The sequence below is a fragment of the Pelodiscus sinensis genome, chromosome 3 (genome assembly GCF_052426305.1).
Source record: "Pelodiscus sinensis isolate ZL-2025 chromosome 3, ASM5242630v1, whole genome shotgun sequence".
In the NCBI taxonomy this organism is placed as follows: Eukaryota; Metazoa; Chordata; order Testudines; family Trionychidae; genus Pelodiscus; species Pelodiscus sinensis.
In genome coordinates this window covers 149218599-149245520 of record NC_143054.1, presented here as the reverse complement: position 1 = coordinate 149245520, position 26922 = coordinate 149218599, and the positions used below count along the sequence as shown (strand labels likewise).

The following is a 26922-nucleotide window of genomic DNA, read 5'->3' as shown; positions in this document are numbered from 1 at the left end:
TTAAAAGCATTTGTGGAAAATCATGCCAGTCTAGATGTAGCCAATCTACCTATTGACTATGGGTGTAAAGGCAAGCATGCCAGTAAGGCAGTGCTTACCGGGTAACTAGTTAACAGGTTCCTGGCATGGCTGGGCCAGTTAATTGTTCAACATTTTAAATGGGATTTTACATCCCTACTATTGTTTATCTTTGGTATACAGTCAGATCACTAGAACAGTGTAGGGAGTGGAGGATAAGTCTGATGTTGGTTGCCATAAACACAGCGCTGAGGAAACGCTAGTCAGTATTCTGTACCGATTGGGGTTTCCTAAGGTTTCATATCCATCTGTGTTGCATTGCTGTAGTCCAACTAAGAGGTGATAACTTAGGCCAGGTTACCCTAAACTGTGTCACATCCTGGCAAAGGTATGTCTACACTTGTACCCTTTTTTTGAGAGAGGGATGCAAATGAAGACATTGGAAATTGCAAATGAAGCTGGGATTTAAACATCCATGCTTCATTTGCATATTTGTGTTATGGTGCTATTTCAAAATAGCGCTATTTCGAAATAACAGATGCTGTTAAGATAGTTATTTTGAGAGAAAACCCATCTTAACAGCATCTGTTATTTCGAAATAGCGCTATTTCAAAAGAGCGCCATAACGCGAATGTGCAAATGAGATATTTAAATCCCAGCTTCATTGGCAATTTCAAACGTCTTCATTTGCATTCCTCTCTCGAAAGAGGGTGCAAGTGTAGACATACCCTGAGGCTACGTCTACGCTTCAGGCTTTTTGCGCAAAAAGTTGCAGAGTGTCTGTCTACACTGCACTCATGTTCTTGTGCAAGTAAATTTACAGTATGGTGTCGGAAAACCGGGCTTCTTCCAAAAGAGCTATTCCTCTCTCCACAAGGAATAAGGCCTCTTGTGCAAGAGCTCTTCCACAAGAAGGCAGTGTAGACAGGCAACATGAATTTCTTGTGCAAGAAATCCCTATGGCTAAAATGGCCATCAGAGCTTTCTTATGCAAGAGAGTGTCCACACTGCCATGGAGACACTTGCACAAAAGCATCTCTTTCGCAAAAGCACGTGGCAGTGTGGACGCACCCTTGAGGAAGACCTTTTGCACAAAAACTCTTCTGCAAAACAGTTCTTGTGCCAGAAGCCTGGGCTATGTCTACACTCGCAGCTTCTTGCACGAGTAATATGCAAATGAGGCTAAGTGTGGAATATCGCCAAGCCTCATTTGCATACCTAATGAGCCACCTTTTTTTTTTTTTTTTAGAAGAGGCTCTTGTGCAAGTAAAACCCTCTTGCGCAATGCAATTACACCTATTACTTGACAGGAAGAATGGTATTGTGCAAGAAGGTTTTTCTTATGCAAGAAGGGGCAGTGTAGACGCTCCTTCTTGCGCAAGAGCCTCTTCTGGAAAAAAAATGGTGGCTCATTAGGTATGCAAATGAGGCTCAGCGATATTCCACACTTAGTCTCATTTGCATATTACTCGCTCAAGAAGCCGCGAGTGTAGACATAGCCCTGCAGTGTAGGTGTAGCCTTGATGTTAGTGAGGAATCGAGGAGCACTTCTAAGCTATAGACTGAATGAAATTACTTGTTTTGAGAACACTTAACAGGGCTAGCCAAGCAGTGGCAAGTCCTGCTCGCCAGCTGCATGGTTTCGCGCAGTTCTGTGCTCTGCGCCGGCTCTTACGAGTTGTAATCTACTCGGTGGCGAGTAGATCACATTATTTGTCGGGCCCTGCTTATTAACATGAAGTTCTTGTCTAATACAACATGACTCAAGCTGTCTGTAGCCTTCTCATGCTGCTGCAACATACATGATTAATAATCATATTAACTAAACTGAGTATGGATTCAAATCTGTAGGAACTGATGGAAAGTTAGTGCCTGGAATTTGCAGCATTGTATTGTATGCTTACTCTGTTGCCTTTGACTGTGTGTATCTAATATCTCAGTGATATTTCTCAAGCATATTCCTGAACTGACTTAGTATGGAAAGAAACAGTAGTACAGTTAGCACAGCTTTTAAATAGTGCTAATTATGAGTACATATGTTTTGCTTTAAAACTATTTTGCTCACTTGTTAATGACAGAAGATTGACTCAGTTTTCAACTGATAAGAACCAATAGAAATGTTAGACATTGGTATTAAAAATATCAGTTTTAATCATTCTTTCTGCAGAGAATATTTAACTTCACTTTCAGAAAAATCAACGTTACCTTGCACATTTTAAATTTTGAATGTATGTATGTTTTATCCTATCCAAGGCCATGATCCTACAAACATTATATCATATGTGTAACTTTGCTCACCCGAATAGTCCTATAATTTTCAATGGGACTGTCCATGAGAGTATAGTTAAATGTGCGTTTAAGTGTTTTCAGGGTGGGGACAACTGTACTGGATGTTCTCATTCATATAAATGTCCAATCCTTTCCCCTCCCCCAGATATCCAGCTAAGGTTTCTGCCTCCATTGTATCTTGTGTGTTCTGTAGGTTAACTGCATTGTGCATGTATGGGGAGTGTTTCTTTTTTGACCAGTTGAGGATGTTTTGCTTTTCAATTTCATTATGTAATATATTTTACAAGAGGGTGAATAGCCTAATTTACCTCACATACTAGATTTCATTGATGCCCCATATTATTTCCACTCTAGATAATCTCTCAAGTTTTTCAATCATAGAGAAAACCATAACTATTCTGCTAGAATATAATTATTCTTTCTCACATAGGCCTCAGGTCTGGAAAACTTGGGGAGCAATGTGAAGCTGTTGTCCGTTTTCCCAGGCTCTTTCAGAAATATCCATTCCCCATTCTCATTAATTCTGCATTCCTAAAACTGGCTGATGTTTTTAGAGTTGGGTAAGTAAAATTGATCATATTGCAATGTTTCACATCTCTGATTCTCAAGTAGTACATTATTTCCTCTGATCCCTGTTCCCTCTGAAGCCTAGATAATCTTCCTGCTTTCCTACTTCACAGCTGCTCTCCTGTCTAAGGAGATTTGGATGGACTCTGTTTGGAGCCAGCTGGCATGATCCTTAGGGCTTTGGAGGGGCAATGAACAATTGAAGGCATTGTCATTCTGTCCTTCTAAGTAGAGCCCTGCAAATCCACGGATATCTGCTTTATATCCATAGTCACATACACATCTGTGGATGTGGATACCCATCTGCAACTTTTTTTTTTTTTTTTTTTTTTTTTTTTTTTTGTTGCAAATACAGATTTTTTGTATCTAGAATACAGCAAATGTGCAGAAATCCATTTTCTATCCATGGGCATTTAGGATATTAAGAGATGGGTAATTTGCTAATTGTGTAGTCGATGATAAATTTTTATCAACTACACGATTAGTCGATAAGGGAAGAAGCAGTTAGTCTTGTCTTTTGCTGGGTCCAGGAGCTACCCCCACTGAGGCTTTGCAGTTTAAATGCAGTAGGAGCTGGGCAGGCAGGCAGCCCAGTGTCTTCTACATTTAAATTGCAGATCCTCAGCAGGGGTAGGTCCCTGGACTAGGGATGTAAGCAACTACTTGAGCAGTTGACTACCCCATGAGCATAGACTCAGTCTCTGTATCAGAGGCAGCAAGTGGTGAGGAGGTAAGCAGGAGCCAGTGCTGAAGGGAGCTGTCTTTAAAAACCAGGTCCCCCCTAGCACCATCTCTGCTGTGCATAGGGTATGGGCAGGGGAGGCACAGCTGCAGTGGTCCTGGCACAAGTCAGGACTGCTCAGTCCCGCTGGGAGCCACCCACGCTGCTGCTCTTCAGAGCACCTCCTCATATTAACTAATCGTGTAGTTGATACAAATATCGACTACACAATTGTCGAATACCCGTTCCTTAACATCCTTATCCTGGGCCCGGCTCACACCACATCCAGGAGCTACTCGTGCTGTGGTTCTGCAGGTTAAATGTAGTAAGAGCTGGGCTGCCTGTCTGCCTGACTCTCCAAAGCAATCCGGGATAGTGATGTTAAAGACAATTGACTATCCCATAAGCAAATGCTTATGGGATAGTCAGTCAGCTAGTTGTGCCCCCCTCCTCCCCCCGCCTTGCTGCCTCTGATGGGGGAGGGGGAAGAGACGGTACAGTAAAACTCCTGATGGTTCGGCACTCCTTATGGTCTGGCACCATCAGGAACCCGGAAGTGCTCCGGGCAGCCAGACCATTGGAGCTGCTCTGTCCCCAGCTTCCCCGATTCAGCCGCTGCTAAAACTGGCTAGTGGCTGACGCCAGGAAGCCCGAGGCAGAGCTGCTCTGCCCTGGCTTCCTGGAATCAGCCCCTGATCAGTTTCAGCAGCAGCTGGCTTGAGTACATCTGGGACAGAGAAGCTGGGGTGCTGCCGGGTTGGTCCCAGCAGTGCCGAGGTGCGGCGCTGCGGGGACCAACCCAGCAGCGCCCCAGCTGCTCTGTCCCAGGCATCCCGATTCAGCTGCTGTTGAAACTGACCAGCAGCTGACTTGGGGACACCTGGGATAGAGCAGCTGGGGGACTGCTGAGTTGGTCCAGTAGCGCCGCTCCTTGTTGCTGTGGGACCAACCCGGCAGCCCCCCAGCTGCTCTGCCCCAGGCGTCCTGATTCAGCCGCTGCTGAAACTGACCAGCGGCTGACTCCAGGAAGCCCGGGGCATAGCAGAGCTGCTCTGTCCCAGGCATCCCCAAGAGCAGCTGGGGTGATGCCGGGTTGGTCTCGCCGCGCCAAGGGTTGGCGCTACCAGACCAGCACAGCAGCACTCCAGCTGCTCTGCCGCAGGCGTCCCCGATTCAGCCACTGCTGAAACTGACCATCAGCGGCTGAATCGGGGACGCCTGGGGCAGAGCTGGACTATCGGAGGGGGGGGGCTATGAGGGGTCTAGGGTGGCATCCCCCCACCTCAGGCCCTTCATAGTCGTCCCCCCCCCCCTTCCGATAGTCCGGCATATCTGATAATCCAGCACCCCCTGGGTCCTAAAGGTGCCGGATTATCGGAAGCTTACTGTACTTGAAAGTGGCAGTGCCGCACAGCTGAGCCCCGTATCAGCTGTGCGGCGCTGCCACTTTGAAATGCCAAGGCAGCATTCAAAGGGGCAGCAATGCACAGCTGAGCAGGGGATCAGCTGTGTGGGGCTGCCCCTTTGAACGCCACTCGGCAGTGCATGCGTGGAGCCCAGGGTCAGCGGAGGAGTCACCAGCTGATCCCAGCTCCGGGTGGCATTTCAAAAGCTGGCACCCACATGCCGCCCATAGTCAGTGGGACTGCCCATATGGAGCACATGGAGTTCCGCATTCCTCCTTTGAAATGGACAAGCCCAATGGGGGCTCTTGTCCCTTTCAAAGGAGGAATGCGAAAGTGCCTATCGACTAGTCGAGGAGTCAATTAACTGCTAGTTAACATCTATAATCTGAGACTGGGCTGGGCTGCCTGCCAGGCCAGAGCAGCCCCTGGCTGTAGTGGCCTGGGTTGGCAATGGACAGAAGCTGCTCCAGCAGCAGTTTCTGTCCACAGGGGTCCTAACTCAATGAAGGATGGATGGGCACGTGGAGAAGGTATTAGAAGGAATCTGCTTTTAAGATGGCTCCCTCCAGCACTGGCTCCTGCTTCTCTCCCTGCTCCCCCCTACTTTGCTGCCTCTGGTTAGTTGACTACTTGCTTAATATCCAGTGGGACTTTGTGGATGCCAGTGCAAATATCTGCGGCTCATTTTTGCTGCTACAGATACAGATCCAAATTTTGTATTCATGCAGGGCTCTTTTAATGCTTTGTCTACAATGAGAATTTGCCCCAGATACAACTATTGTTGCAATGTAAATGCACTGTGGCAAATCACAAATGTCAAGAGGATTAGAGGTTTTGGGTAAAAGATTAAAACATACCAGTTCTCAGTTTGTGATATAAATGAATAAAGCCTAATCTGTAGCTGTTCTGAATGAGAAGTTGCCATTGAAGTATGCAATAGAGAGCAGCCGCTCTCTATCTTCTAAATATTGTATATTGACTTGGTTATTGGGATATTGATGATATAAATCATTTATGTGCGCCCGCCGAAGAATTTGGGCCAGCCCTGCCCTGGGCGCATGGTACATGCGCTGTGCTGGCCCCGGGCGCATGGCACATGGGCGGCCCCTGTCCCGGGGTCGTGGCACATGCTGGTGCCGGCCCCGGGTGCATGGGCGGCCCCTGCGCGGGCGTGCGGTACATGTGCGGCCCTGCCCCCGGACGCCTGGCAGCCCCAAAAGATTGGGGACCACTGATATAAATTATTGGTCTGTTATAACAGGAGACTGGAAGGAAACTCAAGTGGCTTATCTTGAGACAAACACTTAAGGATTGTTAAACAGATATGTCATTGCGAACAAGGTTTACGCACATCAGCTATCAGAAGGGCTATACAGTTCGAAAAAGTACACTCTCTTGAGAGGGGAGAATGATTTGGTGAGGACACAGGTGTTGGGGATCACGGTGGGATATCTGAAGGAGCTAGACCTGCCTACATCATTATTGCAGAATGGTAGGGCTTTGGTGGGATAGACATGTATAGAGAATTGGTTTTGGAATCATTTTTCTCTAAATTCTTTGTTTCTACTGCTAAAATTATTTTTTAAAAGAATGTTGAGGTAATTACATGCGCCACTGCTAATCGCATCTTACCCAGCAGGACTAAATCCAGCATTGGGGAATTGATAGGCTGAGACCCAGCCTCCAATACCCTATGTGTGAGTGGAACAGTTGCAGAATTCCAGCCCTGGATAGATATGAACATGAGGTTGGAGGTGCACTCAAGATCACAAAGGGGTAGACGGGTAGCCCTGTACTTGTGACTGTGTCAGACAGTATGTTCTGAGTGCTGAGGAGATGTAGGATTCATTCATTATGTGTGCATGTATATGGTATATAGGTCCTTCTGACATCTGTGTCTGCTCAGATCTCATTTCAGTACTCAAACTCCCAATATATTTAGCCTCAAGACTGCCATTAATTTCAGTAGGAAGAAGATTGGGTCCCAAATTTATGCTGATTCTAGTATAAAAAGTAATGTTTTGTAGTGATCTCTAAATTTAATTTAATTTAAATCAGTTAGCATTTTTGTGAATTTACATTACACACAAGTGTATATATAATTATTACTTATTTTCCAATAGAAATAACTTTTTGAGGCTGTGTGTCTTGAAAGTTACTCAGCAGAGTGAAAAGCATTTAGAGAAGATCCTGAATGTGGATGAGTTTGTGAAAAGAGTTTTCTCTGTAATTCATAGCAATGATCCAGTTGCTCGAGCAATCACACTCAGGTATGTCTTTCTAATTTAAAACCACTTATTACAAAGGTTTGTGACAGCTGTTTAATTACAAAGTAAATGTTTATCAATTCTTTGGTGTCTTTTAAAACTGGAATTTAATTCTGCAGCATTAAGAATGAAAAGCAGACAGTTTGCTCTTACCTTTCTTGCACTTTCTTTTGGGTATTTTTAATAGGAGCAAGGTTAACATATTTATGACCAGAATAAGGAGGATAGTAGATATCCAGTTGAGGTGGCGAGAGTTGTGTAGATGTGGTAGAGAGCATAATTGCATCTTATATATGCCACTAGAAGATATAACCAGCATTGCTTGGTCCTTAACTCAATTTTTGGTTTTTGGAAATGAAAATTGAAAATGTACATGAATCATTATAAAAAGAGGAGTCCTATGGTACTTTGGAACCTAACAGATTTATTAGGGCATAAGCTTTCATGGGAAAAACCCACTTCATCAGATGAATAGGAGTGGAAGTTACAGATGCAGGAGTATATATAAGGCTTTAGTAACTTCCACTGCAGTTCATCTGATGAAGTGGGTTTTACCCATGGAAAGCTTATGCTTTAACAAGTCTGTTAGTTTCTAAGGTGCCACAAGACTCCATTTGTTTTTGGAGATACAGACTAGGTATGTTAAATATTGGTTAACTGAATAGTCGATAAACTCATTAATTCTTATAGGTTACTCGACTAGTCCCTGAGGGTGAGGCTGGCAGCCAGTGTGCTCTGGCCCCACTCCTGAGGAGCCCCCACTAGTCTGCGCTACTGCCTCTGTATCAGAGGCAACAGCGTGGGGTACCAGACAGAGGCTGATCCATGAGGAGAGCCAGTTTTAAAAACGGCTCCCCTCGCTGACTGGCTACCTGTTTCCCCACGTTGCTGCCTCTGATACAGAGAGCAGCACGGGGTGGCAGCAGCCTCTGTCCAGGGACAGGAGCTGAGCTCCCATACCTTGTATGAGCCAGGCTGCCTTCCCTCCTGGCTCCTAATACATTTTAAATGCAGAGCTGCAGTAGGAGTAGGTCCCGGACCCAGCAAAAATCAGAACTGAGTTGAGCTGCTGGCCAGCCTGCTAAGAAACTTACTGGCTGATGCACAGCTGATGCTTACATTTTGAAGCATTTGGAAGAGGGGAAAGTGATCAGGAATAGTCAACATGGATTCATTGAAGGGCAAGTCATGCCTGACCAATCTGATAAGCTTCTATGATGAGGTAACTGGCTCTGTGTATATGGGAAATGGATGTGATATACCTTGATTTTAGCAAAGCTTTTGATATGGTCTCCTACAGTATTCTTGCCAGCAAGTTAAGGGAATATGGATTGGATAAATGGATAGAAAGCTGGCTGGACTGTCGGGCCCAACAGATAGTGATCAACGGCTCGATGTCAGGTTGGAAGTTGGTTTCTAGAGGAGTGCCCCAAGGATCTGTTCTTGGACCAGTTTTGTTAGGCATCTTTATTAATGACCCGGATGAGGGGATGGATTGCACCCTCAGCAAGTTTGCAGATGACACTAGGCTAGGGGGAGAGGTAGATATGCTGAAGGGCAGGGATAGGGACCTAGACAAATTAGGGGATTGAGCCAAAAGAAATATGATAAGGTTCAACAAGGACAAGTGTAGAGTCCTGCACTTGGGACGGAAGAATACCAAGCATTGTTCCAGGTTGGAGACCGAATAACTAAGTAGCAGTTTAGCAGATAAGGACCTGGGGATTACAGTGGATAAGAAGCTGGATATGAGTCAACAGTGTGCCCTTGTATCCAAGAAGGCTAATGGCATATTAGGGTGCATTAGGAGGAGCATTGCCAGCAGATCTAGAGAAGTGATTATTCCCCTTTATTTGGCTCTGGTGAGGCCACATCTGGAGTATTGTGTCCAGTTCTGGGCTCCCCACTATAGAAAGGATGTGGACGCATTGGAGAAGGTCCAGTGGAGAATGACCAAAATGATTAGGGGGCTGGAGCACATGACCTATGAGGAGAGACTGAAGGATCTGGATTTGTTTAGTCTGCGAAAGAGAAGAGTGAGAGGGGATTTGATAGCAGCCTTCAACTTCCTGAAGGGAGGTTCCAAAGAGAATGGAGAAAGGCTGTTCACAGTAGTGACGAATGGCAGAACAAGGAGCAATGGTCTCAAATTATCGTGGGAGAGGTCTAGGTTGGCTATTAGGAAAAACTGTTTCAGTAGGAGGATGGTAAAGCACTGGAATGGGTTACCTCTAGGGATGGAGATTCCATCCCATCCTTAGATTTTTAAATCTCAGTTGACTTAGTTGGGATTGGTCTTGCATTGGGCAGTGGGCTGGACTTGATGACCTCCTGAGGTCTCTTCCAGCTCTATGATTCTATAAAATGCATGAAGTCTATAGGGTTAACTGATATGCTTTTGCTTGTTAATTGACTGTACTATTACATCCCTAATACAGACTAACACAGCTACCCTTCTGATGGTACATTTAAATCATTGCTTGGGGGTGGAGATGAGCAGTTCAGTGTGCAGGCTGCTCTGGGAAGAGAACTACCCCAACCATCTCTCACTGCAGCAGCTTAGGGTGAGGTGAGAAGTGCATGTCCATGGCTGCTGCAGCTCCAGCAGGCACAGCTCAGGGAGTGGGTGCATGTGCCCCGGCTGGGGCAGGTCCAAGTTCATCTACCTCCCTTTGTTCTCCAGCCACAATGGGGAATGCCGCGGACAATGCAGTTTCCCTTCACTCTCTGACGGAAGAGAACAGTCAGCAATGTCCCTGTACAAGTTGGAGAGGATGAACGTCAGCATCTGCGGGGGGAGCAATGGGGCTTGGGTAGTCCCTACAGGGAGTTGAGGGGTGTCTTTTCTATATGATTTTATGAGATATATTCCATTTTCTTGGCACAACCAAATTGTTAACTTATTTTAAGTTATAAGAGGGACCTCTTACCATTTAGAAACTCCAGACAAACTCTCTCAAATATATAGTAGATATTGATAGGTTGTATGTACAAGTAACTTGACTTGTGTTTTATGCCTTCTAAAGTGTGTTTTATTAACATACATTTGTTATAGTGGGATCACAAACTGTTCATAAATTTCCAAAACTGGAATAATTTGTTGACTTGTACAAAAATTAAGCTTTGTGTATCCGACTTCTTGTTTTCACCATTTATATTGATCATTTCAGATTTTTTGTTTCAAGGGCTGTCAAGCTTTTAAAAAAATTAATCGCTTGTGCTGCCCCTTTGATATGCTGCAACAGCATTTCAAAGGGGCAACACTGTGGAAGCCCAGGATCAGCTGGAGTCCTCAGCTGATCCTGGGCTCAGTGCAGCTGCCTCTTGGAAATTTTTTTAATGTTTTAATCCTGCCCTGCATTAATTGCTGGTGTTAACGCAGATTAATTGACAGACCTAACTTTTTTTCCTTACCTCCACCTTTGAAACTTTCTGCTCGCGTGAACTTGAGGACAATACCCTGCATTCTATAGCATACAAGGTGTAAACTCCTGACTTCTAGGAAAGACCATAAAGAATGCACAGTCAAAATTTTCTGTAACTTTAATAATATTAGAGATAATAGGTTGCATTCACCCAAACCATCATGGGGTAAATTGCACCTCCATGGCTGCTAGGGATGTTAACAGATTATGGGTGAAGCTTTAGCCCCGCTGGGCCCCACACAGGGCTTTCACGTCACAACCCATGCGCTTACAGGCCAGAGTGGCCTGACTGGAGCCGTTCCTGCCCAGATTGGCTGGAGTATCGCCTCCCCACCCATCCCTGTTTAGCTAACCAGTTAACTGATTTAATTAAATACGATTTTACATCCCTACTAGGCAGCTTGAGTGCTCTGCCTGGGGTGGGCAGTTCCACCCCACTCTGAAAGAGGACATGTGGTGACAGTGCTGTGTTCTCCCTTAAATTTCCTGGAACTTTAATTGAGCCCCGTGGATAGAGGCTTCTAAGTTGATCACATCCCTGCCCTTTTGAGATTGTCCTTCATTATCGGTGGGAATAGGTCAATGGAAGGATGATAGGAGTTACTATAAAGAACTTTCTGGGTGTCTGGCTGATGAGTCTTGCCCACATGCTCAGGGTTTAGCTGATCGCCATATTTGGGGTCGGGAAGGAATTTTCCTCCAGGGTAGATTGGCAGAGGCCCTGGAGGTTTTTCGCCTTCCTCTGTAGCATGGGGTACAGATCACAGCTAGAGGATTCTCTGCATCTTGGGGTCTTCAAAGTATTTGAAGGCTTCAATATCTGTGATATAGGTGAGAGGATTATTCTGGGAGGGGTGGGAGAGATTCTGTGGCCTGCACTGTGCAGGGGGTCAGACTAGATGATCATAATGGTCCCTTCTGAACTTAGAGTCAATGAGTCCTGTTATCCTACAGAATTTCATACACAGCTGTTGGTAACTTCCCCTTGGTTCCCAAAATCTAGGCAAGCTGTAAATCTGTGCAAATATCTTTTTTCTGTTGCTGATAGCTCAGTTACATTGCTTCTTTACACTGAATTGCTTAAGCAACTTTATGACTGTCTTTAATCCCTTTACACTATCCAGAACGGCACTACCTGTTTTTTTGTGATGCCTGGTTATTATTAAGTTTCGTAACACTGATAAATATAATCTTAACTGTACCTTTCACTTTCAAAGTCATTTATATAAAATATGAGCAAAAATCAAGGCAAACAAGTTAAACAACTTTTTCATGCTATCCTGTACTTTGCTCAATGCTTCCCTTTGTTTAAAATTGCTACTAGAAGCAGTATTAAAAACAGGGATGTTAAAGCAGCTTTTATCAATTTCTGAAGTTCATCTTCTCTTCTGTATTTTGAGATTCTTCCTGAGACTATAGGTCGGTGCCACAGTGTCTGAAAAGCACTTTATTTAAATCAGATAAAAAACATGCCCACAGTTTTTTTGTTTTTTTTTATTGTCATAATATTTCTTTGGTGGATCTGATCAGATTCACTATGCATCTTCCCCTTTTTTGTGACTCCTTGCTGACTGACATCAAGAGAGCAGGATTGATGGCCTCTACAGCCCCTGTGGCAAGGTATAGGAGTGTGACTCTTCCTCCCCCTGAATAGGCGGGGCCTCGGGATGGGGCTGCTGGGAGGAAGCCCATGTCTTTCTGCCTGCCCCAAGCGGCTATAGCAGTGGTGGTGACTGGGAGCTCTGGCCCCCAGGCAACCACCCCTTTTGCTTACCCCACTCCCAATTGGTGTATTGAATAATTTAAGAGGAACTAGAGAGCAGCACCAAATTTGCATATAAATTCAGTTCACAAAGTATATCTGTAATATGCAGCATGATAAATTAATTAAAATTGCTTGCTAGTTCAGTGATTAAAATCCACAGTTGGCTAGTTTTGTCCTCAGTAAGCAGTTGTAAGCAGAAGGAAGGCATAGACAGTTTTGTGAATAGGTAGGAAGCTTTTGGTTGTATATTATGTCTTGTCTGTTATCTTTCTTAAAGGAATTACTGCAGACCTAATTTCCATCTTCATAGTTAATTTTAACTGCAGTCACATTTCCTTCGACAATGAATATCTGCTTTCTGATTCTGCTGTGATTTATTTCTGCAGGATGTTAGGGAGTATGGCATCCATAATCCCAGAAAGGAAGAATGCACATCACAGTATTCGCCAAAGCCTGGATTCCCATGATAATGTTGAAGTTGAAGCTGCTATATTTGCTGCTGCTAACTTTTCTGCACAGTCAAAGTAAGTTGTAAATTCTTCCATACTCTTATTGTTTGTAATTTGGAAAATGGAAGTTCTATCAGTACAGTGAGACTCCTCACTGTCTTGCAATTAATTTGGGATCACTTTCTGCAGTACTTACCATGCCATATATGGAAAGGTACAAAAGACATGTGTGCTGTTTATAATGTACAGCATGAATGCTGCAGGAAGTTTGAAACCATATATAAAAATGCACCCATAAGGGACATTTGAATCTCTTTGACATTTGTTTACATTTTTTTAAAGCTGTGAGGGAAAATTTTAAGGAATATCGTGGGGAATAAAACTTAAGAACATGTCGAATTAAAAAAATACACTTTATTTTAACCGTAAAAAAAAAAAAAAAAAAAATCCTTAAAATGTTTGCAATTGAAAGGGATTCTAGGAGAATTCTTTTTCCATTTGTTGCCTTTGTACTTTAGACAGTGGGGTTTTTTTTATTTTTTATTTTTCTCCTTAGTAATCAGTTACCTTTGTTTTTTAGAGTTCTTTTGAGGTGAAGCTAAAGGTTTAAAAAAAATCTTCAGAAAAGGACATGAGATTATAAAATGGCAAAAATTGGCAAGGGGATTCCATAGCAGATAGTGTCTGAAACTACTTTAAACTTTATCTTTTTAATTGGACTGTTTTAGGTTGATGATGTTTCTCTAAATTTCCTACAATTTACTCTTAAAATGTTTAAAAAATATCATGAAAGTGAGTTAATCTGGCAATTACAATTGTGATTTTAAGTTACAAAAATTCAGTGGACTATATTTTAAGAAGGTTGTCAATTATTTTTCCAACCTGAACTGACATTTTTGCATTTCCTTTGATTGCTAATGGTGAATATGTTGTGGGGTTTATTAAAAGAATCCCCAAAACCTTCTTGTGCAATTTTAAGAGGAAAATGTTCTGTAACCCTTTTTTTACCAAAGGGTCATTACCTTTTTTTTTTTTTTTTTTTTTTTTTTTTAACAAAATCTGAGTCAGTTTTCACCTTTCTGGCATCTGCTCTATGGGTATGTCTAGACTATAGGGTTTTTTTCGGGGGGGGGGGGGGTGACCTTTTTTAAAATACTTTACCTGTGTCTAGATGGCCACCATGTTCTGTCAACAGTAAATTGAAAGAACACGGCAGTTTTGTCGATGCCGGTAAACCTCACTCGCATCCAGGTGGCCAGTATAGGGCTTCATGAGCCACGGTATCAGTGGATAGGCCACATCAGCCACTATGCACACTGGCATCTGCACGTCCCCGAGTGTGAGGTGCTGCTGTGGGAAAAAATGTTCCTGCCTGCAACCTGCGGTACAGGTGAGAGTTGAGGAATATGCGGGCATCATGTGCCCGCCCCAACCACCCAACGCAAATGTCGATAAAATGTCCTCGGTGGTCAATCAGAGCCTGCAGCACCATGGGATAGTAGCCCTTCCAGTTTATAAATTGGGCTGCTCAGTGGGGCGGGACGCAGATTGGGATGTGTGTCCTATCGAGGGCTCCTTCGCAGTTTGGGAAGCCAAGGGCAGCAAATCTGGCAAGGAAGTTGTCTAGGTCCCCGAGACGGACAAGCCTCTTCAGCAGCAGCTCCACATTGATGGCCCTCACCACCTGCAGCAAGAGACAGACAGACAGACAGAAACCAGGGCATTAGACAGGTTACCTAAGAGCTTGGGAAGAGAACTCTCCCCCATCCACCCCTCAGGACCTCCCCCGCATCAGCGCAGGGTTGGCCAAGGAGCTGCCTCCAAGTGCCACTCCATCCTCCACTCCCTCTTGTCTTTGCCTGACAGTCCCCCTTTCTCAACCCCCACACTCAGCAGGGCATGTCCCCCAAAAGTGACTTACGTCCATCAAAATGGCCCCGACAGTAGACCTCCCCACGCCAAACTGGTGTCCCACGGAGCGGTAGCTGTCGGGGGTGGCCAGCTTCCAAAGGGCGATTGCGATCCGCTTCTGTAGGGGGATGGCAGGCCGCAGATGGGTGTCCTGGTATTCCAGAGCAGGGCTGAGCCAGGCACACAGCTCCTGGAATGTGGCCTTCCTCTTCTGGAAGTTGCGGAGCCACTGGTCATCATCCCAGAGCTCCATGACAAGCCAGTCTCACCAGTCCAAACTCGTCTTGTGCCTCCAAATCTGCCTGTCCCCAAAAAAGTTTGGGGGCAAGGACAGAGCTCCTGTATCCCGGACAGACGTCTGGTCCGGGTCCACATGGGGCAGGAGATTCATGACAGAGTCCTGAAGATGCAGCAGAAGCTGCAGTATGGCAGCATAGGGCTATCAGGCAACTAGAGCAGCTTTGCCTTCTCTCTAGGAGGTAGGCAAGCCAGAAGCAGGAGCAGAGCAACGGCTGTCCAGGGGAATCCCTTTAAGCACATGTCTCTGCAAAGGGCATACAGCAGCTCCAGGAAGTAAAGGCTGCCCCATGCTCTGCCAGATGCAGTTCTGGGTGCCTTTTTTGTTGAAAGAGCATGCAGCAGTCTGGACGCTCTTTTTCAAAAAAGCAGATCGATTTTTTTTCAATCCATGTAATGCAATCTAGATGCTCTTTTTCGAAAGAGGCTTTTTTGTAAACTATGTGTAGTCTAGATGTAGCCTACATGTGCTCGAAACTGCTTTATCCTACGCATTCAGTAATCAATCCTGTTAACCTGTATTTTAAATTATTTGTGTATTGCACCTGAAGTCTTCTATATTTTGTTCCAAGAATACAGACTGGATCAAATAAAAAGTTTTGCTTTTGCTCAAGCAGTTCCCCGCTGGCCCCGTGCTCCCTGCTGCATTTCAAAGTTGCAGCACCTCATGAAGCCCGGAGTCAGCAAGGGAGACGTCAGCTGATCCCGGACTCCGTGCAGCGCTGCTGCTTTGAAATGCCAGGTGCAGCCCAGGTTCCCCAGCTAGCTGCTGGCTGCACGCGGCATTTCAAAGCAGCAGCGCCTTGTGGAGCCCAGAGTCTGGCCCCAGGCTTTATGCGGCATTGCCACTTTGAAGCACACACACCCCTCCCTTCCCTTGCTGCCTCTTTCTGACAGAGGCAGCAAGGAAGGGGAAGCGACTAGTTGACTAGCCTGCTTATTGGATAGTCTACTAGTCCTTCACATCCCTAGAGTTGATGCTGATAAAGCTTGGCAAGAGACCCAGTTCCATAGTTCTACTAAGTGATAGACTTGGTAGATCTGTAATCACAGTTGAAGGTCTAGAAGATTGATGGAAACTATGTAACAAGTGGCTAAATGCAGTATATTTCTGTGATGTTGACTACTAGCAGGAAATTTTAGTCAAGCAAACAAAAATGTCGTTTTGGATTTAGAAAATGACTCTTAAATTTTGAAGTTCACCAGCATGAGTCTGCTTTTTTTTTAATTTTAATAGTCCCTCTTAATTTCTTGGATCATTATTAAACCATAAAAGTCACAATTTGCAGTTCATTGAGTTTCAGTTGATGTAGGACATTGTCTTCTCTCTTCACAGGGATTTTGCTGGAGGAATATGTAACAAAATCAGTGAAATGATTCAGGGTATGTGGATTGAATTCTGAGAAGAAAATGAAAAGATTTTAATATTTATTATAGTATTGTTTCTGATAATGTTTAAATGCTACTAGAATCCACTACTACCTCATCCCTACACTTCCCTGAAACACTCCAGTTGCCTGAAGTAAAGTGAGCTAATGTAAATGTCCAAAGCATGTTCTAATGTATTTGATGGTAAACTGAATTTCTGTGTGTGTTGACTGCTCAAGATGCTATGTAATGTGTGGTTTTTATGTTGACTTAGAGTTTCTAAGTTTCTCTTTGCCTCTGTATTATGACAAGGCTGCTCTTTATCCTGAGCCTTTTGCAGTGACCGAAATATTATAAGACTGATCTATTTTCCTTTATAATAATAATAATAGCTAGGGGGGGCTGCACCCCCTGCTTGCTACGCTTGCCACCCCTCTACCCCCGCCCGGCAGCTTTTGCAGCCACAGAGACTTGCTCTTTCAGGAATTGAGTACTACCTCCATCATTTCTAGCAGCTGCTTCCCACCACTGTCCTTCATTTTAACTTTCTTCGCTTTTGTCTCAATGTCATCGGTGTCATTTAGATGTAGTTTTTGAAAAGTTCATTGAAATCTGTTCTGATACCTGAATACATCTTTTCATGTATTAGGCTTAGCTACTCCAGTGGACTTAAAGCTGAAGTTGATCCCCATACTACAGCACATGCACCATGATGCCAGCCTGGCTTCTAGCTCCCGTCAGCTTCTCCAACAGCTGGTAACATCCTATCCTTCCACCAAGATGGTCATTGTTACTCTCCACACCTTTACCTTGCTTGCTGCTTCCTCTTTGGTGGACATACCCAAACAGGTAACATTAATTGCTGTAAAGGTAATCCCTTATTTGAAAGTGCAAAACAACTTAAATAGGTCAGTTCCTTTCTGATGGTGAAAATAGTTAGACCATAGTCTCTGTACTGTCCTGCTATGCCTGCTACCACCCCAGAAACTGCCATTCTTCAAATTTTTTTTTTGGCTCTTCAGAAAAAATATTTTGTCTGGTGTGTTTGGTTTTTTTTTTTTTTTTTTTTTTTTTTTTGCTTCTTCCAAAAAATCTCCTCCTTTTCAAGGGGCAAAAACATTTCACATCCTGCTTCTCTCAAAGATGTTGCTGCTTGTCCATAGGCCTCTGCACCAGCTCCTGCTTCTAACCCTGTTTCCTTCTTTGACTAGTTGGAATCCTCTCCCTCCCCCAAGCTAAGTATCTTATCTGCAGACTAGAAAAATGAATATACACGTAAAATGTTTGTGTGTTAAGAGTCTCAATGGCCCTTAAACCCACTGCTATAAATTACAAGTTGCAACTATAGTGATGCTCTCAGCTTAAAGGAGCAATGTGTTTGGTAATTCTGTGTGCCCAAAAAAGTGATGAGCACACAGTAAATCCATATATAAATGAAATGTGATACAAAGTTAACTCATCCTTATTTTTTAAAAAAAATCATGGAACTCTGGTGGTCCACTCTTACCCATTTGTAGCCGTACTGCATCACAGGATCTACCAGTGACAGTCTTTAGCCTAAGAGAACAATTCTTGTCTGAAATGGCTTTGGTAACTGCTACTCTAGTTCAGCAGTCACTGTTGATATCTATTAAGTACAGGTAACCTGAAACCTGGTGCATTCCATTTTTATGACAACAAGTACACTGCTCTCCCAGCTCATAGGGGTTTAGAAGCATTGCTGTCTGAGCTCTAATCTTTTCTATCCATCTGTAGAATATATTTTCCTATATGCACTGAGGCATGTGTAAATATGCACCACCGGTAAAAACAAAAACTTAGCTGGGGGTGCTCTGCTAATCAGCTGGGCAGCATTTGAGTCTCTCCTGAGTGGCCACACAAGCACACAGCTTACAGGGAACCCTGCTTTGAATAAATATATGCATACAGTTACCTTGTGAACTTTTTAAAAAAAGATTATTTTAACCAATATTTACATTTTTTTAAAAATTGCTAATTTAACTATAGAATCCCAGTTAATATTTTAAAATGTTTATTGTTGCAGATTCAACTTTTGCTGCAATACTTGAAAAATGATCCCAGGAAAGCTGTGAAACGACTTGGTATCCAAGATCTAAAGTTATTGGCAAACAAAACCCCACATACCTGGAGCAGACAGAACATTCAGGTTTGCAAAGCAACCCAGCCCTGCCCCCCCAAGTTTTGCTGCTATTTTTGTTTTTTGGCCCCGGTCAGTTCCTTCCTCCTCCTCCCCCCCCCCCCCCCAACAAATTTTTCCTGCTATGGGGTAGGGGGGGGCGGCATGAGGGTTTCTCAGAAATCAAAAAGAGGGCATGATGCCGAAAAGTTTGGGAACCACTGATCTAGTTAGAGGTTAGAATGGGATGTTCTGCTCCCCTCAGATTAAAGAGTTTGGTTCTCTTTCAAGACTGACAAGTTATTTCTCATTTTAAACATACCCACTGCATGTTTTTCCCAATTTTAATCACCCTCGATTGTGCACTAACAGCTGCGTGACAGAGTAGCTTCATTTAGAAAATGCCTTGGCTTTGGCATTGGCTCTGTTAATACATAATTTGAGTTGCCCTCCCATACTCCAGTTAAAATGTTTGACACATTACATTTAAAATACATTTCAAAAGTATAAAATATAATATATATATATATAAAATTCTTACCTTACTAGCTAGCACAGAAAAGATTATACTGCCAGTGCAGGTGGAAGTTGATGGGGGGGGGGGGGACACGACTGGGACTTCATGATGCATTTTGCCTAGTTCTTCTCAGCCCATCTGATAGGGGTGAGTGATCAGACATGCGAAGACACAGCTCAAAGCAGAGGTCTCCTATGTAGCTAGATTTATCCGCAGACACAGTTTGAAACACCAGCAGTGGCAGCTTACAAAATTAAGATGGTCAGATGGTTTAAAAAATTGATTTTAATTCATTGCGGTTTTAATCACACTGTTAAATACTAATAGAATACTAATTTAAATATATTTTTACATTTTTTCCACATTTTCAAATATATTGATTTTAATTATATCACAGTGCTCACTTTATATTTTTCATTACAAAATATTTGCACTTTAAAAAGATAAATAATATTTTTCAATTTACGTCACACAAGTACTGTATTCATATTTATTAAAAAATATAATGAACACTAATAGAATACCAGTTGAAATATAACAGTGTGATTAAAACTGCAATTAATCAAGTTAATTTTTTGAGTTAATTGCTAGAGTTGATGGCGATCATTTGACAGCCCTAAGATTAATATGTTCTGTCTTTAACCGAGGTCACAGATAGGGCTGTGATAGGACTGCAAATTCATTAGGGAAAGGAATGCTTGTAACCAATGGGATTGAGACTTTTACAGATTACCATAACATAAATAATAGATGATGCTGATGACCAAGAAAATTCAGTGTTTATTCTCAGCAAGTTTTGAAATTTCTTTATTTTTCACTTGATGATTTTCCTTTTCTATTAAAAAGCACTTTTATAAATGGTGTTGCAGGAGGTGACCCTTGAAAACTCTGTTTACAGACAGTTCTCTTTTAAACAAGAACCATTACAGATTATAATAAGTTGAATACTTTATCTGGGGATATAAAATCCTGGTTTTCAGTTAACTGATTAAATGGTAGGTTGACAGTGAGATCTAGCTTGGGGACTGCTTCAGTAGAGGTGGAGCAGCTCCCAGCTCTGAGGGCTCCCATCCCCACCCCACAATGGGACTGGCTGCTGGGGCTGCTGCTGGCTCCCAAGCCCCCACCAGAGCTACTCCTGTCTATGGTGGGCCAGGGCTTCCTGCAGACAGAGGTTGCTCTGGATGCCAGAGGGTTGCTGCTCGGTTGCCAGAGCAGCCTGTGCCCACGGCAGGTGGGGAGCTGTTCAGGCCCTACCGGTTATGGGTTAACCAGAACCAGTAAGCACTGCTTTAGGACAGTGGCAAGTGAAGAAACATATTTGCAAGATCTGAATTTGGTGTCAGTAGTGATTTTTTTTTCCCCCCATACAGTTTTACCTGTATTAAAATTAAACTACAAAATGTGTGTTTAAAAAAAAAAAAAAAGTTTATGAAGACGGTTAATTTGTAGGATTTCCCCCTCCCCCCTTCCATATTCTCTTCTCTTTGATGTTTAGGCACTCTGTGAATGTGCTCTTCAAACTCCTTATGACAGCTTGAAACTAGGCATGCTTTCTGTTCTTTCCACGCTATCAGGGACCATTGCCATCAAACAGTACTTCAGCATAGCTCCAGGTAAGAAGACTAGATTGTCAGCCAAATTTTAGCACTTTTTTTGTGAGGGTTTGGTAAGTGTTGATAATACTTTACATAGCACCTCTGAAGGATCCTAAAGCACTTCCTGAACCATGAACTTTACCCTAACTGAAGTTCATGCAATCAAGTGTTTTTTATATAATGTAAACATAATCATGGTGTAGTATAGTATAATAGAGCAGATCTCAGACATTCTGTGCCTGGCTTTGGCTTTAATTTGCCATGAGACTTTGGGTTAGTCATTTGTTCCTGTGTCTCAGCTTCTCTGTTCGTAAATGGGGCTATTAATATTTACTTAGCCTATTTTATATAGGCTTAACTTTTTTTATTAGGTGTTTTGAGATGAATAATTCCATAGATGTGCTGGATGCTTGAGAGAGACTGAATAGATGAAGTGCTTATAGTGTCAGTTCTGTGGATATGAGGCTAAACTGCTTATATTATCCAGGAGAGGCAAAGCCACTGGACAGTTATGTGGGGGTGATGCACATGGGTCTCTCTAAAACCTTTGACTCAACTGTGAGTTCTGATTATAGTGCACATTACACTAAGTAACATGAAAAATGTTTCAGGGAACTCTTAAATGCTCCTGTGTGGTGTTGATTTTTTTATCCCTTATTTCTGAGGCCACACTGCCATATTTGCTGGGAACCCAGCTGCATAGGCCGTGGAGGGAGAGAAGAATAACCAATACATTTCAAAAAACTTGTCAGTGACTTTCATGTATACTGTAATAAAGGTTTGAATTTGGTGCAGAGGTTGAAGTATTTTCAGTAATCATGAATTTGAATGAAGTCCATGATCACATACCAGCTGCTCTGGGCCTATGGAATTAGACCTGGCTCCACACTCCAAGTACTGTGATCTGTCCCACATGATTGCAGCACCACTCAGTTTGGTGCATCCACTTTTCTCTTAATGGAGACAAAGGGGCTGATATACCAAACCTGTGTATTGTTGCAACCAGGGAGCCAGGCTTATCCCTGTGGGAAAGACCCACTATTGCAGGTAAATGTGGGGTGGACTTGCTCTCCACCCCCAGTCCCAGGCTTCCCACCTTCTGTGATTTATCACATTTTTTGTACCTCTGCTATAAAATGCATTACATTTGTGACAGTCATAGTTTTACTTACGTGTAATGATCCCATGTTAAAATCAGATATTCATGACCCTCTTCCAAATGCTGTGTCCCTTTGGATAGCTTTAACTAATGTTAAGCAGTCTTCAGGTATAAGAGCTACCATAGACATCCAACTTGTGTAGCTTACGTGCTTGTGCACTGACAAAGGGTATTCCACATGTAGGGGAAGATACATTTTTAGGATGTGGGGGAGGAATGGGAAATAAAACAAAGTGTCAGCCAAGCAGAATTGGATTTAAAATTATAGGGAAGATCTTGTGACATGATTATAGATTATGTTGCAGCATTGTCCTCCTTTTGTTTCCTTATTTAGGAACAACTGCTACAGCAGCAATATCGTTTGACTTAGTAAAGCTGGCACAGGAATGCTGTTACCATAATAACCGTGGCATTGCTGCTCACGGAGTGAGAGTTCTGACTAATATATCTGCTTCTTGCCAGGAAAAAGGTAACTCTCAAAGTGGATGGTGGACTAATGCAGCTTATGATTGGGTTTTTGTGCACTTTCTTATTGCAGGGAGACCTGCCTTTCCCCTGACTCTCTTGGCTTTCTTTGGAATTGTCCCTACTTAGATTTGTGGTTGGTGGAAAATGCGGATTGATGATAATATTATAAATATTTTAGTGTGTTCTATGAAAGGTCATGAAAACTTTCCCTACTGTTTAATCTCACAATTCCTCTGAAGAGTTTCTGCTTGAAGGGTACTGATCTCCCCTGTAGCAGCCCCTGTACTAATCATTACCAGAGTCTAAAACATTGCCCTTTTCTTCTGGAGAGCTGTTGGTACAAACTCCAGTATACAGTAAAACTCCGATAGTCCGGCATTCAACTGTGCAGCACTCCGGCATCAAAATGCCAAGCGCTCCTGACCAGCTGATTAAAAAGCCTGCCGTCAGCACACGTGCTGGCTGTAACCAGAGGAAGCATAAGGTTGGGGGAGGGGGAAAGGAGTGGGATCATGTTACAGTATGGAGAAGAGCGTTTTGCTTCAGCAAAGGAGAGGGGGAGGAGGATCAGGTTACAGCAGGGAGGAGCTGCCAAGAGGAAAGGGGAGGGGAGAGGGAGGGAGATTGTGTCCTGGTCAGCTGTTAAGCCGTGCAGCTGTACCGGACCTCCTGATTCTCCGTAAAATCTGATAATCCGGCACCACCTACGTCCAAAAGGTGACGGATTATTGGAAGTCTACTGTATATTATTGTCATAGGCTGTGTCCAGACTCAGGGTTTTTTTTGAAAAAAGTAGCCTTTTTTCAAAAAAACTTCACCTGCATCTAGACTGCAGCCGCGTTCTTTCGAAATTAAATCGAAAGAACGCGGCTTTTCTTTTGACGGCGGTAAACCTCATTTCACGAGGAAGAACGCCTTTTTTCGAAAGTGCTCTTTCGAAAAAAGGCGTTCTTGAATGCCAACAGGGCTTTTTAGAAAGAGAGCATCCAGAATCACTCGCTGCTTTCTTTTGAAATATCTTTCGAAAAAGCCTCTTTCGAAAGAGGCTTGCAGTCTAGACATAGCCATAGTGTTCGGTAGTTTTTCCCTATTCCTGTCCTGTGCACATCATAAGATTATAGCCTTAACAAAGTAGTTTCCTAAGACTTGTAAAAGCAGACTTGTTGATCAAAACTGAGGTAATATTACAGAAATGTGGAGAAAAGTTTGCTTATACAGTTGTCAAACCCTCATAATCATGAGCATTAAATTTCCAATAACATGCAAAAATAAGTATAACAGAACTGAATGCGTTGTGTTCCTCTCCCCTAGATCTCCTGGGTTTGGAACAAGATGCTGTCTTTGGCCTTGAGTCTCTCTTAGTTCTTTGTAGCCAAGATGGTAGTCCAGGTGCTCAAGCAACCTTAAAGGTAAAGAGAGTCGTCATCTGTCATTTTTAAATCATCAAAATGTAGGGTAGGAAGGGACCTTGCAAAGTTGTCGAATCAAGCCCCCAGTGCTGAGGCAGCACCAAATAAACCTTACAATACATCAATTCTGGTGTACAAAATGTGAGTGTGGTAGATGTTCTAGTGGGGGCACGGTATGCTGCCAGGTAAAAAATCAAAGTTCCTCTGTGCTTTAATCCCAAGATGGTAAAGGATTAGGAGCACACTGAAAAGAGGAGTGGAGAAGTCATGCCTCCTATAGCACAACTAAAGGCAACAGCGTGGATGGTAGGCAGGAGCCGGTACGTGCGGGGAACCGGTTTATAATTGCCGCCTTGCACTGCTGTTAACTACATTTTAACATCTAATGTCACGTACGTACGTACGTACGTGTGTGTGTGTGTGTGTGTACACTTTAAACTGTGTATTCTTCTGGATGGAGATGCGGTGGTTTGGCAGAATAGATCTCTAGAACAGGTTTATAAATATATCTTGTTTTTCATTAGCACTAACTTTAGTCTGAATGTTGTGATATTTTAATGTTGGAAGCTGCCAGATATTTGGTGTTTGCTTATTGCAGATTGCACTGACTTGTATGGTGAAGCTGGCCAAGTGTCGTCCACATCTAAGCCAGTCAGTGGTTGAGTCCTTGCTGACTCAGTTGCACAGTGCTCAGGATGGTGCTAGAATTCTCATGTGCCACTGTTTGGCAGCAATTGCCATGCAGCTGCCTGTCTTAGGTGATGGAATGCTGGGAGATCTAATGGACCTCTATAAAGTGATTGGACGATCTGCCACAGATAAACAACAGGAACTTCTGGTAAGAAACTGCTGTTCAGGAGAACAGTTGCTTGATAGAACGAAGTCCTCATGGAATTACCACAGAAACTGATATTTCATGAACTGGGTTAGCTAATTGTTATATTGGTGACTGAAAATGCTAATCTGTCCCCCAGTGGGAATATATCAATTCACTGTTAACTGTATACTTGCAAAATGTGGAAATAATAGTATTCAGTATGCAGCCACAGACCTCCGTTGACCTAGCTGGAAGAGAGAACTTAAATGTTTGACCCCTTCTCATCTGTATTCTGTCTCGTAGATGGCACTAGTTATATAAAGGGTGTGTCTAGACTGGCAAGATTTTGCGCAAAAGTGGCCGCCTGTCTACACTGGCCGCGAGTATTTGCACAAGAACACTGACTTTGTACTGTACAAAATCAGTGGTTCTTGCGCAAATGCTCCCACTCAGGGATAAGCCCTCTTGCGCAAGTATTCTTGTGCAAGAGGGCCACTGTAGACAGCCAAGTTAATTTCTTGCGCAAGACAGCCCGATGGCTAAAATGGCCATTGGAGCTTTCTTGCGCAAGAGAGCATTTACACTGGCACTGATGCTTTTGCGCAAAGGCACATGCCAGCATAGATGCTCTCTTGTGCAAATACTTTTAACGGAAACATTTTTCCGTTAAAAGTATTTGCGCAAAATCATGCCAGTCTAGACGCAGCCAAAGACAAACCAGATCATGACAGTGCACCGCTAGAACTCTTGAGGGCATGGATTCTTTGCAGAAGTGCTTCTAGGCAAGAAAGATGGCAGTTCAAAAGTAGATACCCCAGTTTTACATGGGCCTTTTCAATCATTGAGAGAGTTCTAAGAGACACAAACACGTTGAAGAGATTTTAATGAAAGTCTGCTCTGTGCTGCTTCATCTAAGAACTATTCATGATCATGGGTTCCTAAGTGCCTAAATCTCTTTTGAAATTGAGGATCCAGCAATGCCTTAAATACATTTAAAAATCTAGGCTTTAATCTTCAAGAAAGTCTCTTACTCTTTTTTTTTTTTTTCCCCCACTTTGTGTAATAATTATATTTGTACAGTGCTTTACTGTAACTTTGCTTGGATGTATTTCTACTTTAACATTCTATTCAAAAGTGTAAATTTGCCAGTCTTCAGTGATGAAAAAACCCTTTCATTGTATGTTTGAAATCCTGAACGATCATTTTACACTCAGAAGTTTTCAAATTCAGAAGCAAATTTTGTCGCGTGTGGGGGTGGGATGTAAAGTCCAAAATTTACTTAACACCATCACTGCTTCTCATGCTTCCTAAAAACATACAAATGGAAAGTTTTCTTCCATATTAATAGTTGTTTTCCATTAGGTATCACTCGCCACAGTGATATTTGTTGCCAGTCAAAAAGCTTTATCTTCAGAGATTAAAAACGTTATCAAACAACAGCTTGAGAATGTCTCCAATGGATGGACAGCATACAGGATAGCCAGACAAGCATCCAGAATGGTATGTGCAAGTTTCTAATGAGAGACTTCCTCAGTAGAAAGTATAATTGGTCACACACTGACTTGGGAAAGGAGAGTTAAGTAAGGAAGATAACACTCAGAACATAAGAATGGCCATTCTGGGTCAGTCCAAAGGTCCATCTAGCCCAGTATCCTGTCTGCCGACAGTGGCCAATACCAGAAACCCCAGAGGGAGCGAACCGAACAAGTAATCATCAGCTGATCCCTCTCCTGTCACCCATTTCCAGACAAACAGAGGCTAGGGACATAATTCCTACTCATCCTGGCTAGTAGCCATTGATGGACCTAACCTCCAGAATCTATCTAGCTCTTTTTTGACCCCTGTTCAAGTCCTAGCTTTCACCACATCCTCTGGCAAACAGTTCCAGAGGTTGACTGTGTGCTGAGTGAAGAAAAATCTCCTTTTGTTTTAAACCTGCTCAGAGGGAGGAAGAAGATGGGGGAACACTGGTTCAGGTTTGTTAAACATAGTTATATCATAAACCTCAGCATTGAAGGATGTTATCTCACCTCATATAAGGTGTCTGTAAACATGTGATGACCAGTGAGTACTGCAGCCTGAAGAAAGGCATGGTTTGATGATTAGGAACTGGGGATGTGTCCTGCAAACTCTACTCCGACTACAGTTTCCTTTTTTAGCTTGGGAAAATCATGTAGCCTTTGCTTATGTGTGTTCTCTATCTGTATAATTGCTATAATGACTTTTTACTACCCTGAAGTAAAGTTAATTTATGTTTAAACACTTTGGAGATTGGAGAAAAAAAACTAATGCAAAATTCTGTATATGTCTTTAGAACTGAATTACTTTGAGCTA

At 43.0% G+C, this 26922-nt stretch overlaps 1 protein-coding gene across 3 annotated transcripts in view; it reads left to right on the top strand.

The window, feature by feature from the left end:
- INTS7 (integrator complex subunit 7) overlaps window positions 1–26922 on the top strand; it is a 52714-nt gene that overhangs the window by 2174 nt on the left and 23618 nt on the right. Inside the window, exons 2-12 of one of the 3 annotated variants that reach the window (XM_075925148.2) lie at window positions 2738–2867; window positions 7239–7271; window positions 12845–12982; window positions 16452–16498; window positions 17133–17332; window positions 18528–18650; window positions 20636–20753; window positions 22229–22363; window positions 23674–23771; window positions 24370–24609; window positions 25951–26088. In XM_075925148.2, the coding sequence (XP_075781263.1) occupies window positions 2738–2867; window positions 7239–7271; window positions 12845–12982; window positions 16452–16498; window positions 17133–17332; window positions 18528–18650; window positions 20636–20753; window positions 22229–22363; window positions 23674–23771; window positions 24370–24609; window positions 25951–26088 (1400 nt within the window). Of the gene's footprint in view, window positions 1–2737; window positions 2868–7124; window positions 7272–12844; window positions 12983–16451; window positions 16499–17132; window positions 17333–18527; window positions 18651–20635; window positions 20754–22228; window positions 22364–23673; window positions 23772–24369; window positions 24610–25950; window positions 26089–26922 lie in introns of all 3 variants that reach the window. The other 2 variants (XM_006135176.5, XM_006135179.5) reach the window with 2 other exon arrangements.